General features: G+C 39.7%; 1 protein-coding gene across 3 annotated transcripts in view; it reads left to right on the top strand.

Annotated features, from left to right (window-relative positions):
• Positions 1-18,430, top strand: part of LOC148031754 (Aldolase superfamily protein) — a 68,242-nt gene extending 49,812 nt beyond the window's left edge. Inside the window, exons 11-14 of one of the 3 annotated variants that reach the window (XR_015691945.1) lie at positions 16,726-16,823; positions 17,669-17,804; positions 17,927-18,143; positions 18,250-18,430. Coding sequence is in view for 2 of the 3 variants with exons in the window: in XM_087685401.1 (XP_087541527.1) it covers positions 16,726-16,823; positions 17,669-17,804; positions 17,927-18,073 (381 nt within the window). In the remaining variant the exon portion in view is untranslated. The other 2 variants (XM_087685401.1, XM_087685402.1) reach the window with 2 other exon arrangements.
• Positions 18,431-18,809: the final 379 nt, after the last annotated feature.

Here is an 18,809-nt window from a genome sequence, read left to right as displayed (position 1 = left end):
TGTTACATAGCAATGTTTTTTGTCCTACTTTCGTTTTCTGCCTGTTATTATCAATATATGGAGAAGTGTCAAGAGGAAGGTTATATGCTGCACCAGCTCACATCATGAGGTAAGCAATCATTTCATTGTGTGTTCACGGCATTTGGAAGTAGATGTGTCTTAAGAGAAGTCTAGTTTTCAATAGTCTTCCATTGCCAGAAACCCCTGTTTTGCAAGCCATGAAGTATGCCAATAGGTCTTGAAATCTGCATCCAACTAATTTCCCAGCCAATTTTTGACGATTTAGCTATCCCTGATACATTACAAGCTTCATTAAAGGACAGTACCTGTCCATTGGTATTTAGCCAATGCTTGACTTTTGAAACACCTTTTTTAGCCTGGAATCTACCTCTCCTTCCCAATGTTATGGCTGGTGGTGGTCTGAAAGCCCAGGACCAAAGGACATTGTCTGCCCAATCCAGTTTTGCCGACTCATGGTCCTAATTTTTACTGTCAAGGATTCTTCTCCAGTCTTCAAAGAGGGAGGCATTGAGACCACTCATCTTAAACCTTCTAACAGCTTGCATGGTGGTGAGAGTCAAGACTGAGACTGTCTAGATCCCAAGCAAGGCAAAATTTGAAGTTTTTTGCATATGCAACTTCAGCAATCATTTTAGCCCAAAAGAATTCAAATTCCTAGCACCTTTTCAAGAGCTTTGCTCTCCCGTTCAATGTTTTGTATCCAAGATTCAACAGCTTTAGACCTCCCAATTCCTTCTCCTTCTTGAGCAATATCTGGCAAATAGGAGCTAGGTGCCTGCTTGATCCCTGCTTACCCCCGAGGAACTTGCCAAGTATAGAATCCCACATTCTCTGCGATTCCTTATTCCAGACTAAGAGAGGTAGATAAAATCTTAGTGCAGGAAATATGGATGAATCCAAAATTTTCAGTTCTACGTGCAATGGCCAAGAATTAGATCTCCAGTTACTGAACTTCTTTCAGATCTTCTCAAACACCAATTTGGCTCTAGAAGATTCTGTTATCCCTACTCCAATCAGAAAGCCTAAGTATTTGAAGACATTACCCCTCATGGTGCATTTTCCCTTCCAACCCAAGGTCATTAAGTCCTCTTCTGTCACACCGATGAGAGATGACTTCTCCAGGTTAATTCTGAACCCTGAGACTCTTTCATATCATTCCAGTGCCTTGAGGGTTTCTTGCAGACTCTGCCTGTCAGCATCAACATTAGCAGTAGATCGTCTGCGAATCCTTGGCTTGCAAGCTGATCGTTTGTATATGGACCTGCACCATTTTGCTGTCCTTTTTGAGCTGTCAAACGTACAGAATAAGGTGTGGGAGGCCACATAAAAAAGTATCGGACTCAAAGGGAAGCCCTGATGTACTTACCTTTTCACATAGAAGGGATCCAACAGAGTGGCATTAGCGGAAATGAAGGCTTCTGCTCCTTGCCCAAGCATAGATCTACCTTTGATAAAACCATATCGATCCTTGTTGATACATCTCTGAAGAACAGGAGAGAATCTTAATGCTGGAGCTTTTGTGAAAATCTTGTAGGTTGTGCCCATGAGAGAGATTGACCTCCTGTGTGTAAGCTCAGTAATTGATTGTGCTTTGGAAGGAGGACAATCATGCTCCTTTTCTCAGATGTTGATAATTTGCTAGCTCTCCAGTACTGATTTACCAGATTGGTCACTTGATCTTTGAGCTTGGGCCAAATATGGGTAAAGAATTCAGTAATCATCCCATTGAACCCAGGAGCTTCCTTGGTACCTAGGCCTTTCAAGGCTTGGTACAAATCATCTTCTAAGAATTCTTTCATCAGCAGGGAGTTTTCATCTTTAGATACGAGTTTTTCCACATGCTCAAGAAGTTTACCAGCAGCTCCTTGATCGCATATGCCTTCCTGGCTGTAGAGATCTTCTTTAAAACCTGTGCATTGGCTAAGAGTTTTTTTTTCTTGTAATAGGTAATTGTATTAATTACGAAAAAAGTACAAGATTACATGATTACAAGATGCAGGATGGACCTAGGCCATCGTGTATAAACTTGCTTTACGGAAGATCAGATAACCAAAAGAGTTCAAAAGTCACGGCAAAGAAGTAGTAGAGATTGCCATATGCGAAGGGGTCAAATCCTCCTTGGAAAGGAGACCAGTGTACACTGTATTGAATAAGGTCAAGCTGCCAATGTAGAAGACATTTTAACTTGGCGAGGTTTGTTTGCACCCTGGACGCAGAATCAAAAACAAAAGCATTTGGAGTTGTCCAATTGTGCTTGCAACTCTAGAGACGGAGGAATGGAAATAGAATCTTCATATGTGGTTGTGCTAAAGAAGGGTATTTCGATCGAGTAAAGATCCAATCAAAGGGGCGCAATGATGTGCCAATAGCCTCTTGCCAAATAGTAGATAATAGGGACTAGACTTTTTGTGCGAAAGGGCATAGAAGAAAACGGTGGCAAGAAGTATCTGCAGTTGTGAGGTAGAAAAAACATACAATGATTTTGGAAAGGACATATATAAATGAGAGGGATGCAACACGATGATGGTAGTAACATGGTCTACTGAGAAGCCCAAGGACCCAAGGTAAGGCATGGTACAAAGGTGTGTATGCATAGCTCAAAGGCATTGGGCACGTGATCAAAAGCCAACTATGCAAATATAGCTTTTGGGTGGGATCAACTCAGAGGTCATGCGTAATGTGGATGATAAAAAGCCAATGCGGCTTAGAGAGATTGGGGACATGATCAAAAGCCAAATATGTAGATATAACTTTTGGATGGGATCAACTGAGAGATCACACATAATGTGGATACAATCCCCTCCTAAAAGATAACTCCTAATAGAATTATAAAAAGAAATATAGAAATCTTTTCAGATAAAAATTTGAGTAGTGTATTTGAGTGTGTATCCCACACAAGAAATAGATGTGTTGGAAATATCTTAACATATATAGTAGCATGGTGAGTGTGTAATTCCAAACACTATTTATTTATTATTTAATTTAAAATACATATTGAAAGGATTCATCATTACGTAAAGACAATGATTGAATAGATACATTGAGGGCCTTATTAGAAGTAGTAGGTGGCTTGTCAAGGTGACTATCAGATAGGGTATGAGTAGCAGTATAATGGACATGTTGCTTGTCTTGTTACTTATCTTTTCTTTTTGGTAGTACTAGTCAATAGCATGACCAATACGCTTGCAATATCGGCACTCGAGCAATTGTTTCTTGGTGTAGGAGGTTGCTATAGCTATGTCAGTATCTTTGTGGTCCCTTTTGTCATTCAAAAAGATGGCGACCATAAGAGTCATTTTCTGCACTATGTTCGTGAGGATATTGTTGAGGATAGCAATTGTTCATTAGGGAAAAATTGTTACATCCTTGGGTATATGGATGGGTGCTAGTAGCACTGGTCATGGTGGTCATAAAGCGATATTATGCAAATTATGACAACCCAGTACTATTTATAGCCTATAGGATTGAAGGGCCATTTGTGCACATCATTATGTGATCACCACTCTTGGACTTTAGGCTTATTGGACGGCGCATTTGTTCGTTGGGGCAGTGTGGGTTGGTGTCACCATGGTCATAAAGTCACCTATAGGGGCACTTTAGGTTTGGGGAAGGTGAAACCAGCCTCCTTCCGTGGATGGGTGGTAATTTCCTAGTTACAACAATAACATTTATTACGAAAATGAGAAATACAAATTAACTTACAATCTTGGATAATGGACACCTTGTTGGCCCCAAAACTAACACCCCTTTCGGTATTTCTTTAACTTAATTGAAGAAGAAGTTGATTGACAATGGGATTTTCCCAATCTCTTTCGGTATTCCAACTACCCTTGTTGTCCAAAATGACCAGCAAGTTTTCAATTTCATTTGCCCCTTGATTTGGTAGTCAATTGGCCTTCACCCCCTTTGATGTAGAGGGAAATGCCCCAAATTCATTGATTTGTTGGTCCCTCCACTTAAATTTGATTAAAAACAGCTTTAGCCCTATTGAATCCGAGTCTTGGAGCTTTCAATTTCTAGCATGCTTCTCAAAGTTGCTACTTAGCCCTAATTTTTGTTTTGTAGATTAGGATTTATAGTAGAGAAATTAGAAATTTCTCAGTCTCTAGTGATCTCAATGCTATAATCTTTGGAGCAAGGCTGTAGAAAGGCTAGGAGATGAGAGAGAATGCTAAGGAGAGAGAAAATTCAAACTTTCTTCGCGAAGAAATGAAGAAAATCAGTTATTTACTGCTTCTAGCGTGTCTCAATAGCTTGTAGATGCTGTCAGCTACTTTTGATTGGTTTTCTGCTGCCCCTGGCTGTCTCAGAAGATCCTCCAATGGCTACAACTCAGACCAAGAGTATCTTCTCCTTCCCTCTTGTAAGCTGAATGTACTAAAAATGCCTCTCTAGCCTCTAAATACGTTTTTCAGTCCTGCATGGGCATTTTTGACAAAGTGGCAGCTTTGCCAAATGGATTTCTAGCATTATTCATAATCAAACATTAATTTTTAGTCTTTAAATACTGAAAATTAATCTAATAAATATCTTGTGGTGTCCAAAAAAAATCCGAGTCGCCAATAATTAAATTGGCTAGGCACCCTCCATTTTCGAGTGTGTTTGTGCCATCTTTGACCATTAGATTGGTGTTAGGTACCATTAAATGCCACTTCTCTAGTGTCACCAACTAATACTTATGGCCAAATGAATGATCTAGGCCAATAACTGAGACGAGATACCACTAAGTACTTGTGTGGCATAACTTATAGCAACTTTTGTCTTTGACATTTCGTGATTTCCTTGGGTCCCGGGTTGATAAATTTACTTAGCTCTAATCATGCCTCTTATGTGCAACATTTACTTAACCATGTGATTAAAAATTAATCCACATGTTAAGTGAGGTTTCAAAAATATATGTCCTAATGACAGCCCTTCCCTTTAAAATCCTTGCAATTGTCCTTGATTGCACTACTAGATGTATCAAAAGCGAAAGTGGACTAGAATTTCCACAAGGCATCATAGTTGATACAAGATTGTGCGCTGTTGCTCAATCATTCCATATGCCCAACAAATGCTGAAAATTACTAGCCAACAATAATATAACATAAGACTCATAAAGAATCTCATGTTTATTTCTCAGGAGCTCAACTCATTTCGCAAAACCAAACCATAACATAGCATAAGCAAGCATAAACCATGGCTAAAACATCAATGGCATCATGACATATGTTGTTGTCCATGGAACCAAATGCAAACCATTGAAAACTGAGCATAATCTGATAATAAACTGATTACTTACTGATCTGAGAATTGATCACAAACTCATTGCAAAAACGGATGTAAGGCTAATCCCAAAAGTGACCATAAACGGCTCTTAAGCTGATAAAAAATTGAGCTGAAACTGATCAGAATTTGTCTTAAAATTGAGGCAAAATTCATGTCAAATTGATCATAAGCTGATGCAAAAGTATAGTTCCGGTGCCCAAGTGAAACTCATACTCATCTGCATGTATCTCCCAATGACTAGTACGCTAAGTAGTGATCTCATCGCAAACATACTGTCAGCGTAGTACCTTGGATGGATGTTGAATACACCTGAGATCCACTACATACGAGAGCTGTCCATAATTAGAGGGGTGAAAGTGCTACCTTCCCCTTGAGTGTTAGGCAATACTTCGGACCCTTGCTTTGTTAAACTTGATGGAGCCCGAACTAAAGTCCGCTCTAACTGAAGGGCATCTAGGTAAAGCTACAACAACTGAGGATGGTATGCCAAGTCATTCTCTTCCATCTATTTGGCATCCATTGGTGAATAATTTTGAAATTTCACCAAGTATCTCTTGGAAACTTTATCTTTGAGCTTTCTTTTCTTATGTACCAAAGTTTGTTTGGATACCAAAATCTCATCTAGCTCCTTAACCTCAAGCTGAATTTCAGCAAACATAGTATCTGTCAATGTGGAGCTAATTTCAGTTGATATGCCACATGGCTGATCTTCTCCAATACCTAGAAGGGTGTAACCAGCCTTTCTTCCGTGGATAGGTGGTAAATCCCTGATTACAACTAAATTACAGCAGCAAACAATTAATGCAAATCTGAAAATACAAATTTACCTACTGATCTTGGACAATGCACACCTAATTGGCCCCAAAATTGGTGTTCATTTCGGTATTTCTTTAGATTTATTGAAGAATAAGTTGATTTACAATGGGATTCTCCCAATACCTTTCGGTATTCCAACTCCCCTTGCTGTGATGAATCAGCAGCAAGTCTTTAATCCGATTTGCCCCTTGATTCGGGCAATCAATTGGCCTTCACCTGCTTTGATGGAAATGAAAAATGCCCCAAATTAATTATTTGCTGGTCCCTCCACTTAAATAGGCTAAAAATAGCTTCAGCCCTGTTCAATCCAAGTCTTGGAGCTTCCAATTTTTGGCACGATTCTTGAGGCTGTTGCTAAACCCTAATTTTTGTTGCATATTAGGGTTTACAACAGAGAAAATTTGAAACTTCTCAACCTTCAAGGGTCCAAATGCTGAGATCTTCAAAGCAAGGTTGTGAAGTGGTTGGGAGATGAGAGAGAAAACTGTAGAGAGAGAAAATTTAGAGTTTTGTCGCGAAGAATGACTGAAAATCAGTCAAATGCAGTTGTTGCCCTGCCATAACAGCTTGTAGATGCAAAGAATTGAAGAAAATCAGTCATTTACAGTTGTTGCCTTGTCTCAACAGCCTGTAGATGTTATCTCCTGCTGTTGATTGGTCTTCTCCTGCCCTTAGTAGCCTCAGAAGGTTCTCCAATGGCTGCAAATCAGAATAATAGCCTCTTTTCCCTCTCTGTTGTAGGCTGAATTGATAAAAATGCATCTTTCCAGCTTCTAATGACGTTTTTCAGTTTTGCATGGGCATTTTTGATATGTGGCAATCTTCCCAAATGGTTTTTTCAGCATTTTTCATAATTAAATATTAATTTTCAGCCTTTAAATAATTAAAATTAATCTAATAATTATTTTGGTGCCCTGAAAAATAATCTCACTAGCCAATAATTAAATTAGCTAGGCAACTTCTATTCCTGAGTGTCTCCGCGTCATCTTTGACCATGAGATTGGCATTAGGTACCATTAAACGTCACTTCTCTAGTGTCACCAAGTGACACTTATGGCCAAATGGATGACCTAGGCCAACAATTGGCACCAAATACTGCCAAGTATCTGTGTGGCATAACTTATAGCAACTTTTGTCCTGCCACAACAGCTTGTAGATGCAAAGAATTGAAAAAAATGAGTCATTTACAGTTGCTACCTTGTCTCAACAGCCTGTAGATGTTGTCTCCTGCTGTTGATTGGTCTTATTCTGCCCTTGGGAGCTTGAGAAGGTCCTCCAATGGTTGCAAATCAGACCAACAGCCTCCTTTCCCTCTCTCTTGTAGGCTGAATTTAGAAAAATGCCTCTCTCCAATCTCTAAAGACGTTTTTCAGTATTGCATGGGCATTTTTGACAAGTAGCAGCCTTCCCAAATGGTTTTTTCTAGCGTTTTCCATCATTAAATATTAATTTTCAGCCTTTAAATACTGAAAATTAATCTAATAATTATTTTAATATCCTAATAAATAATCTGATTGGCCAATAATTAAATTTGGCTAGGCAACTTGCATTCCGGAGTGTCTCTGTGTCATCTTTGACCATCAGATTGGCGTTAGGTACCATTAAACGTCACTTCTCTAGTGTCACCAACTGACACTTATGGCCAAATGGATGACCTAGGCCAACAATTGGCACCAGATACCATGAAGTACATGTGCGGCATAACTTATAGCAACTTTTGCCTTTGACATCCCGTGATTTCTTCGGGCCTGTGCTTGTAAATTTACTTTAATCTCGGTTGCACCTCACAAGTGCAACATTTACTTAATCATGTGATTAAAAATTAATCCATATGTTAAGTGAGGTTTCAAAAATACATGTTCTAATGACAAAGGGCCCATAGTATGTCATACTCGATTTCGGATACAATCTTTCTTTTTTTTTTAATCTTTTTTAGTCTTGCCTTTTCAACATGTAGTAATACATAATGGCCCTCTATTAATTGCAAAGCATGTTTGCAGGAATTAGTTGCCCTCTTTTGCTTTTTTTGCAATCTTTGAAGTGCATACTTTATGTTTGTATAGATTGCATCCAAGTTTTCTAAATAACAATGAACCTCAAAGATCTTATCGTTAGTTTGCAGAATAGGTGGTTCCTTTGTGCTATCCTCAAACACCTCAAATGGAGCTTTGCTCGTAGAACTATGCATTGTATTGTTGTAAGCAAACTTAACCAAGGGCAAATACTGCTCCCACTGTGTCTTGTGGTTTGAAACATAGCACCTCAAAAGATCTAACACTGTGGAATTTGCTTTCTCAGACTGACCATTTGTCTGCCGATGAAAGGATGATGAGAATTTCAGCGTGGTATTCATATTCTTAAACAACCCCTTCCAAAATAAACTGGCTACTCGGGGATGTCGATAACTAATGATTGACTCTGGCATACCATGGTCCATGATACTTAAAGATGTGTTGCAAAAACAATTGTACCATATGATTAGGCTTTATTTTCTTTGTCACCGGAATGAAATGGGCTTGTTTGCTAAATTTGCAAATGATAGTCCATTGCAATGCTCGTCAAGGCCTATCTGGAATAGGCAAGGGCTGCAACAAACCTGACATCTTTTGCCTATCATGCTTTACCTTCTGGCATACGATTCATGTCTTAACAAACTATTCTATATTACGCCTCAAATGTGGCTAATAAAAGAAATGCTGCACTGCCTTGACCTTGGTATCAATACCTTTTTGTCGTCCATACGGAGGCGCATGACTTTCAGAGATAACTTTGGGCCTTAATTGTGTTGTGACACTCAGTTGTCCTTGCATCATTAGAAATCTATCCCTTACCACAAAGTGTTCATGCCTTTGGCCATTGTAAAGCGGATCATAAACATTAGCAAAGTTTGAATCAACAATATATTGCTCTTTCATGGCATCCAACTCAGTGTGATAAACCATGCCGTTGGCTTAAATTTGTGTCTTACATGACAGTGCATCAGCCATAACATTCTTTTTACCATCAATATGTACAATATGAAAATGAAACATAGAGAGAAGATTTGCCCATCTCATATGCTTCTGTAACAACTCTGTTTGTGTCAGATAGTACCTCAAAGTTTGATGGTCTGTTTGCATTGTAAAATCAGCCCCCAACAAATAATGTTTCCACATAGACAGTGCATGAATTACAACCAAGAGCTCTTTCTCATAGACTTGGCAAATTTTTTTTTTTTTTGGCACCGTGGGGAATTCAGCTCTCATAAGCCACAACTCGGCCATCCTGCATGAGAACAACCCCAATGCTGTTACCACATGAATCACATTGAACTATGAATGACTTTCTTAGATCGTGCAACAAAAGCACAAGATCTCAAGTCATCTTTTTCTTCAACTTTTCAAATGCTGTCCATCTCAATGGCACATCCTTCTTTTGCAAGGCATCTAATGGAGATGCAATTTTAGCAAACCCGTGTAGATACTTGTTGTAGTAAGAAAATATACCTAAGAAGTTGCAGATCTTATGCACATTCCGTTAAGATGGCCATGATTATATTGGCTCAATCTTTATAGGGTCCATGGGAATACCATTAGCCGATACCATATGCCCCAAAAAGTGGACTTCATGCAAGAGAAATTCACTTTTCTTGTCATTGATAACCAACCTATGGTCACACAGTTCATTGAATAGAATGTCCAAGTGTTTTCTATGCTTTGCCTCGTTCTTTGAATAGACAATCATATCATTAAAGAAAGTATCCACAAATTCTCTATGTGGCTTGAAGTTACAATCCATCATCCAATCAAAAGTGGCAGGAGCATTCGTAAGTCCAAAAAGCATAATAAGAAACTCATACAATTCAAAAGTTGTCCTAAAAGTTTTCTTAGGTATATCTTCCAATCTTATTCGTATCTGATGATACCCACTTTTGAAATCTATACGGATGAATATGGCTACCCCTTGCAATCTATCCATAACATCATCGATGCAAGGAATCGGAAAGTGATTCTTTATCGTGATCTTGTTTAGAGCATGATAATCAATGCACAAGCTATGAAGCATCCTCTTTTTGCACCAAAAGCATTGGAAAACAAAAAGGAGATGAGTTGGGCTGAATCAGTTCTTTTTCTAACAACTCCAGTTCTTTTTCTAACAACTCATTCACCTGAGTCATAACCTCCTCTTGTTGGGCTGCACTGGCTCTGTACGGTGGCTTATTAGGTATGCTACTTCCAGGGATAAGATCTATGCCACGATCTTCTAGCCTTTCAGGCGGTAGCTGCCCTGGAAGTGATTGAGAGAAGCAATCAGTATACATTTTCAGAAATGACATGCGATTCTTCTCTAACTTAGACATCTTCCCAACATTCTCACTATCATCTTTATCCTTAGTTAAAACTAGTTACGCTGAAAGATGATTTTTCATTACTTTAGAAATGACACTTATAGATACAATAGGGACATATTCACCTTTCAACTTTACACCAAGTGTGAGTACCTTTTCCTTATATGGAATAGTGATCTTTTTTGTACGAGAATCAATAAATGTATGCATACGGTGACACCATGGCATACCAAGTAAACACTCAGGTGGAGCAATTAAGAACTCTTTGCTGTCCACATATCCTTGTATATGCAACCGAAGCTTTGCAATGAGGGGTGTGATGGGCTTTGCATGGCCTTTACATGCCATTTCGACTTTCCCCATGGGTCCCATCTCATCCTCTCTAATGGTTAGATGGGTTGCCATTTCAACAGAGATGAAGTTGGTTCGTGCACCATTATCAACGAAAATCAATGCGTGTTGATTCCTAATTTTTTCCCATGCTTTGCACAATTAAGTAACATCATCATTGGGCTTATCACTACCAATGTCAAGCACCAATCCCACTGATGATTTGGGCCTCTTTTCTTTAGAATCTCCTCAATTTTTTGATTTTTCAGCTTGTTGCCTATTGGGATTGTCCCTTGTAATGTGACCCTCTTGTTCATAAATAAAACATTTATTTGCAAGCATCAATTTCCAATGTTGTGCCAATGTTTTTAAGCCCTTTCTTTGTTGTTTTGGTCTCTTTTGATGCTGATTTTCAGTTGTGCTACTTTTCTTAGCCTTAAGCAACTTTTTATCCGGCTTCTCTGGCAACGGAACCATGAAACTAGCCTTCCTTTCATGGATGGGTGGTAATTCCTTGATTAGAACCTAGTTACAACAATAACATTTAATTACAGAACTTAGAAATGCAAATCAACTTATAATCTTGGACAATGGACACCCTGTTGGCCTCAAAACTGGTGCCCTTTTTGGTATTTGTTTAATTTAATGGAAGAAGTTGATGTACAATGGGATTATCCCAATCTCTTTCGGTATTCCAACTCCCCTTGCTATCCAAAATGACCATCAAGTCTTCAAAGTCAATTGGCCTTTACCGGCTTTGATGGAGATGGAAAATGGTCCAAATTCATTGATTTGCTGGTCCCCCCACTTGAATTTGACTGAGAACAGCTTCAGCCTTGATGAATCCAAGTGTTGGAGCTTCCAATTTGTAGCATGCTTCCCGAAGTTGTTGCTAAACCCTAATTTCTACTTGCAGATAAGGGTTCACAACAGAGAAATTTGAAATTTCTCAGCCTCTGGTGATCTCAATGTTGTAATCTTCGGAGTACGGTTGTAGAAAGGTTGAGAGATGAGAGAGAATGCTGAGAAGTGAGAGAATTCAAACTTTTTTCGCAAAGAACTAAAGAAAATCAATCATTTTGAAACCGATCTATGACTCACATAAAGCGGCAGTTCCTTCAATTAATACCTGGTCTTTTCTCTCACACACAAACACAGAGACCTCACTCCCTCACTCAACACCAGATTGGCCCTGAAGATTGGCGCCCCTCTCGGCATTTCTTTATCAATTAAAAGATGGAAAATTACAAAAATGATAATATTCCAAAATACACAGCCTGTGAACAGTTGGTTTTCATCTCTTCTGAGTAAATCCTAGCTGCATAAGAACATTATAGCATGTCTAGATCAACATCTCTTTTAAGAAAGCATTTTCTGTGAACAAAACTCAATGATTCATGTGCAGAATTGCAGTCTGCAGATCTCTGAATTCACTATTCTTATTGTCCAACATGCCTAGCATTTTCTATGTCCAATACTCAATCATTCAAGTACAGAATTGCAGTTTGCAGAGCTCTGAATTCACTGTTCTTATTGTCCAACATTAAAACAATCCCACAAACAACACTAAATCAGAACTGAAAAACCCTGTTCCTGTGTGGCATGGCCATTGCTTCCTTTAGTTCCTGCATTGGAGAAGCCAACAGCTGCTCTTGAACTTGGACAGTGAGGCTTCTGCCTCAGCAGAAGTGCAAAGAAGACACAAAATTGTACCTTCGATGGAATCAGCCCGTCATGCAAAGCATTTTCTCTGAGAATTGAGAGAGAGTTGATCAGAGAGAGCAAGCTCTACCTTCGTACATGAGTTAGAGACGACGAAGTACTCTCCATGGTTGATGAAACTGCAGCAATCTGCTCTCAGCTCCTCAAAACTTCATTCTCAGATTTGTCTCTTATGCCTATTACGTTTTTAAAAAAATGCTCTCTCTCTCTCTCTCTCTCTCTCTTTCTCTCTCTTTTGGGAATTTGTGCCACATGGCATACATGTAACAATTTTCACGTTTGAACCTTCCGGTCTAAAATTCTCCATAATCGGTGCAAAATTTGACCTCGGCATAGACCAGAGAATTAATCCTTGTGCAAAAACGAAGATAATGATACGAATAGATTTTGGGGTCTAAAAATAGTAACTCTTTAAATTTTAGGGATGATGACCCTTGCATTCCTCGAGTTGTTCTAAGCAACTTTTATCATTGCAACCACATCAAAAAGTGTAATGTAGCTCAGTTACAGTGACTTTTATTCCGTGAGTATTCTCACATGTGCATCTTTTGTTTGGGCCAGGCTCATTGTCCTGCACCATCTCCAGTGGCTAAGCACACAGTCCCAAACCACTGGCATTCTATTCTTCAATGCCCATTCAATATGGAATCGGTCCTAAGGCTCAGACAAACCATTAGTCCAATTTGTTCCAATGGCTGCCTCTTCTGGCCATGCAAAGATCTTGGCTTATTCCAAGAGAAATCTGGGGGTAAAAAGCAATAGTAACAAAAGAAAAGAAAAGAAAAATATTTATATAAGTAAATAAGAAAAGAACTTGTAAAAAGTATCACCACCTGGTGACGTATTTATTGATATTGCCTTGTCTCAACAGCCTATAGATGTTCTCATTTAATATTGATTGGTTTTATCTTGCCCTTGGTTGTCTCAGAAGATCGTCCAATGGTTGCAGATTAGAACACAACATCTCCTCCCTCTCTTGTAGGTTGAACGCACTAAAAATGCCTCTCTTCAGTCTCTAATGATGTTTTTCAGCCTTACATGGGCATTTTTAACAAGTGGTAGTATTCCTGGATGGTTTTTCTAGCATTATCCATAATTAAATATTAATTTTCAGTCTTTAAATATTGAAAATTAATTAATCTAATTATTTCGGTGCCCAAAAAAAAATCCGAGTTACCAACAATTGAATTGGCTAGGCAACCTCCATTGCTGAGTGTTTGTGTGCCATCTTGGATCTTTAGGTTGACATTAGGTACCATTAAATGCTACTTCTGTAGTTTCACCAACTAATACTTACGGCCAAATGAATGACCTAGGCCAACAATTGGTACCAGATACCACCAAGTCATAGTAACAGGGAATAGCTGTCTTGAGGCCTTGGAACGTGGGAACGCCATCCCGAACGGATGGGCCGAATGGGGATGCCAAAATGGGATGGGGACGTCCCCAATAGTCGTCCCCTACCCCGCCCTTGTTCTTTGGTAGTATACATTCACCCACACACACTGTAACATGGGACTGGTTTTGGGATTAGGGATGGGAATAGGGGCGGGCCCACGGGGACAAGAATAATAAATTGCCATCCCCTGTTACGGAAACCAGCCTTTCTTCTTGGAACGGATGGTGATAACCTGATTTAAGAGTTAATCATAGCAATAAATAAATGTACATAAAACGAAATACACACTTTACAATAACATTCTTGGACAGTAGACTCCCTGTTGGCCCCAAAACTGGTGCCCCTTGCAGTATTTCTTTAGCTAACCAATTTCTCTTGCTAACCAATTTCTCTTGCTGTCATAAATGACCAGCAAGCCTTTTGGGTCATTTGCCCCTTGATTCACCCAGGACTTCTTTTCCAATTTGACCCTTGGCTGGCCAAATGCTACCCCAAATCAATTTGGGATGAGTTGGCTCCTGAAATCCTTTGGTAATTTTCAATTATCAACTGCCGATTTCAGTCCCTTGAGCCTTCAATCTCTAGCACGAATCCCAAGGTGGTTGCTAAACCCTAATTTTTGCTGTAAATTTTCTTAATCCATTTTCAACAATTTCCAGCCATTTAATTAAATTTCAAAATTAATTAACTCTAAAAATTAATTCAGCCCTTAATCCATGCCCAGAAAATTGACCTTGCCTATCCAAAAATTAATTGGCTAGGCCATTTGCAACCCAAAGTGGTCCCATGCACTAATTGACCCTTGGACAAGCATTAATCCATTAATTAATGCCTAGTCCCTAGTATCACCACTAACACTTAATGGCTAATTAATGGTCCTAGGGGCAAACTGACACCAAAATTCACCTAGAATCTAACAAGTGTAACTTGTTACAACTTTTGTTTTTGACACCCATCTTTTTCACAGGGTCCTTCGGCCTTCAACTGTGAAAAAGTAGCTTGCACCCCACATGTGCAACATATGTGCATCTTTTAATTGCACATTTGATTAATCCTTTAATCAAATGCCAATTAAACATAAGCAAAGCATCAAATTTTCACGTCCTCGTGACAGTTACCATGAGAGGGGGCTCTAACACGAGGATGGGATTGGGATGGGAAGCTACAAAATGGGCATCCCCTATTACTATGCCCATACATCCATCCACCACATCATATGCATACATTTTCAAATGCTATTTATGTATGCCGTTCCCTCCCGTGTCCCACCCCCCGTCCCTGTTCCTTGCTTTTAGCCGTCCCCCGTCCTTGACCCTATCCCTATCCCCGTCCCCGTTCCCGTTCCCCATTCTATGTTACTAATGCACGAACTACTTGTGTGGCATAACTTATAGCAAATTTTGCCTTTGACATCCCGTGATTTCCTTGGGTTCCAGGCTCATAAACTTACTCTAACCCCAGTTACACCTCACATGTGGAACATCTACTTAACCATGTGATAAAAAATTAATCCACATGTAAAGTGAGGTTTCAAAAATACATGTCCTCATGACAAAAGCTGAGTCCTACTTATAGTACTCAAGGCCCATTTGTTCACTTCATTTTATAATCACCACTCTTGGACTTTAGGCTTGTTGATGGACTTGACTGTACATTGGAATAATGTGTGTTGGTGGTATGGGACACCAGCTCTTGGGACATGGACATGGCCTAATATCGTTAGGCCCTAGGCTTGGTGGTGAGCCTGTTTGGCTCTATGGCTGGGAGGTGAGTCTGATGTCTATTCTGCTTGCGCTCTACGTTGCAGGGATGGCTACGTTGTGTCTGGTGTGCAGGTTGGATCCTAGGGGGATGTTTGAAATTGTATGATGAAGCTATCTTAGGGTGTATATCAGTGAAACCTGAGAATTAAATCACTTCTTCATCATGTGAGTGTCCTGCAATGCTGCATTGAAAGAGTTGCATGTTTCGGGCGTTCTATCATGTTAGGGTGCAAAGCTCGTCAGCATATCAGAGTGACATGGTGTTCCCAAAAATATATAGGACAACCCTGGTCCTCCCAAAAAGAGTCTCATTTCCACCTACACATTCCCATCTCTTCTCTTATTGATGCACACGTGTCCCTACTACCTAGGTCTTATTTCCACCTGAAATCCTCCTTCCTTCTCGGTGATGTGCTTGTGATACTTGAGCGTTATATCTGCAATCTTGTAGCTGAGCTTCTCTTTTGTTGCACATGCAGCTCAATGGTTAAGCTCTCAAAGTTTGCTGCAATTGACTTTCTCCTAAATGACATTCATAATCACAATTCACATAGCAGGTATGTGCATGTGCAATTAATTGCCGTTTGTAACCAAAAGTGCCTGTTTCATTGCTGATTGACTCTCCATCCATGGACATTCTTCTCTGTTTACATATATGGAGCACAGACACAGTTGTCTCTCCTCCATTTTAAGAGGTCAAGTGGACTAATAGAAACTGAATCCGTTTGAACCTGGCACCTGCAATGTAGCCAGTCATGGAACGGCCCCTCATCTCTGACTAAATCCTTCGCATGCATAGGATTCACATCAGGCTGTAAGTCATGCCTGCTTCAATTTCAAGGCATTGAGCTTGGGTGTGAATTAACAGACACAAATCTCAATTGGACAGAATAGAAACTCAAAATGCTCTGGTCATGATTATTCACTGGACTTTTTACCAGATAGTATGAACTTGATCTCGGGCTAGCAAGTAATAAAAAAGATCCTAAATGCACAGAAATAGTCTACCCCTGGAAGAAAACTTATGGTTTGCCTGGTGCCGCATTTGCATTGTTGAGTTTATATAATGTCTTTCTCAGGTGAAGAAGGCTTACAATTACATTCATAAACATGGATTCAAGACAAAGGTGATGGGTGCTGCAGTTCGCAACAAACAAGATCTTTTCAGCATTCTGGGGTAATTGCTGTCCTAAACCAAGTTATAAAATAACGAGCATTGCAGATCAGTGTAAGCTTTATGCATATTGACAAATCGTACATCTTTGAGTCTTTACTCTTCTTTGCATAATAAAGCACTTAGTCAATTGGATGTACCTCTGAGCAGAGTGTGTGAAATCTGAATGTTGCACTGTTCCTTGAATGTGTATTTTATTCCAGTTGTTGTAGTCATGAGGAGGCAAGGGGCCAAGACTGTGTTGTATAGAGTTTTTGTTATTCCAGTACTGACTGTGGTGGCACATGATAAAAGCTTTTACATGGTCAAGATTTAGTGTGAGAGAGTAAGGGTTGTACAGTGGTATTTGAAATTCCAAATGTTTCGTAAGGATTTTCTCAAGAGTAATTCGAAGATTTAGTGAACTTTCAGGATTTGTGGCTTATTTCAGTTGTTGTAGTGATCCTTCGATGGAGTGCTTGCTAGTGGATCCTTGTGATGGAGCGCTTACTAGGGAGGATGTTGGATATATCCTTAAATTATAGTGATTTATTGTTGGTTTTTGACATCCTCTCTTGCGTACCCAATGCGCAGAAAACAACGACTTCTTAGTTCTCTGCTTTCCATTTTAACTGCATCGAGGTATTGAATTTTTGAGAGTAGTCTGGTATTTTGCCAAGGCAGTTGGTTGTCTCTATCCTAATAGAGTGGCAGTTTTCGAAAATCGAAGGGAAGACCATTTGCAGCTCTAAAACCTAATACAAATACATATTGGACTGTTTTATGTGGCATTGACAGTATTCTCATCCAGGTAATGGATTATCGGCATCTGATGTGACACGACGGGTCTGTCGTTGTGTGTGATGCAGCGTGGATTACGTTATCGTGCCTGTGAAAGTTTTGCAATCACTCCAAGAATCGAAGGCGCTGGCAGATGACAAGTACTCGTTTGTGAGGTGCCTTAGTCCAGCTGGAGCGGACGATTCGAAGTTCTCTCCCGAGGAGGTGCGAGAATGGATGGAGAGCTGGGCATATGCCTGTTTGGTTGGCGGAATTATCTGTGTATCTGCGTCTGGGATGGGTTAATGAACTAACTGGTTGTGTTGTTCTGAATGGGACGTTTACAGCTGATCAGTTGGGACCAGAAGAGCTTTGCTGAGGCGTTGAGTCCTGCTGCGGAGGAGTTACTGGCTCGAGGGCTGGAAGGATACGCGAGTAACAGAAAGCGGCTGGAGGAGTACTTTGCAAAAGTCTGGCCTCCGCCAAATGTCTAACAAGGGTGCACGCATCCTTGAGCACCTGCCCCCACAACCTTTTCGGTCCCAGGAAGAAAAGAAGATGTCGGTGCGTCTTTTGATGTGAGGCTTTGAGGTGAAGAAGGCTTCTTAGAGAAAACCCTTGATTTTAACTTGCTTCAACTAAACGCCAAAGTTGATCTTCCTTTTTGTAGAGATGGATACAACGCTCAATAAAATGCCAGATAGATTTGGGTAGAGTGACATCTTCACTTGTCCTGGCAAATTCGTCTTGTTGGTTGCTCAATAAGTTCACATATGTAGAACAATGGGGGGCACGTATCCCATTTCTTATTTCTGTACCTTCCAAACACAAAGTGTAGTTTTATGCTCAAACTTTTTTGACTTTTGGTTATAGAGGGATTCGATCTAGAAAAAGTATTGAATACCTTACAATGGACCGCTTATTCAGTGTTTGGAAAATGATATTAAGTTAAACTAGTAATAATACTAGGTTGGCTTTCAAACATTTGCTTCAAGAATTGCCTTTGTATTTATCAAGGTATTCTATTGCTTAACAAGCATAAACATCCTATATAATGCCGAGCTATCGATCAATCCATTTCACACGAGTGGTTTGTGGTTGATTGTCCTCAAACTTCAATTAACACAGGTTATGATGTGTGTTTATAGATTCTCATGTTATGTTGCACTTGGGAGGATTCTAAAAACCGTTTTGATTCCATTAGATTCCTATTGTAAATGCTTGGCACAT

This window comes from Lygodium microphyllum, chromosome 9, assembly GCF_053477565.2.
Source record: "Lygodium microphyllum isolate KBCC chromosome 9, Lygodium_microphyllum_v1.1.10, whole genome shotgun sequence".
NCBI classification, from domain to species: Eukaryota; Viridiplantae; Streptophyta; class Polypodiopsida; order Schizaeales; family Lygodiaceae; genus Lygodium; species Lygodium microphyllum.
Note: the sequence above shows the minus strand (reverse complement) of the source record. Positions and strands in the feature narration are given on the sequence as shown.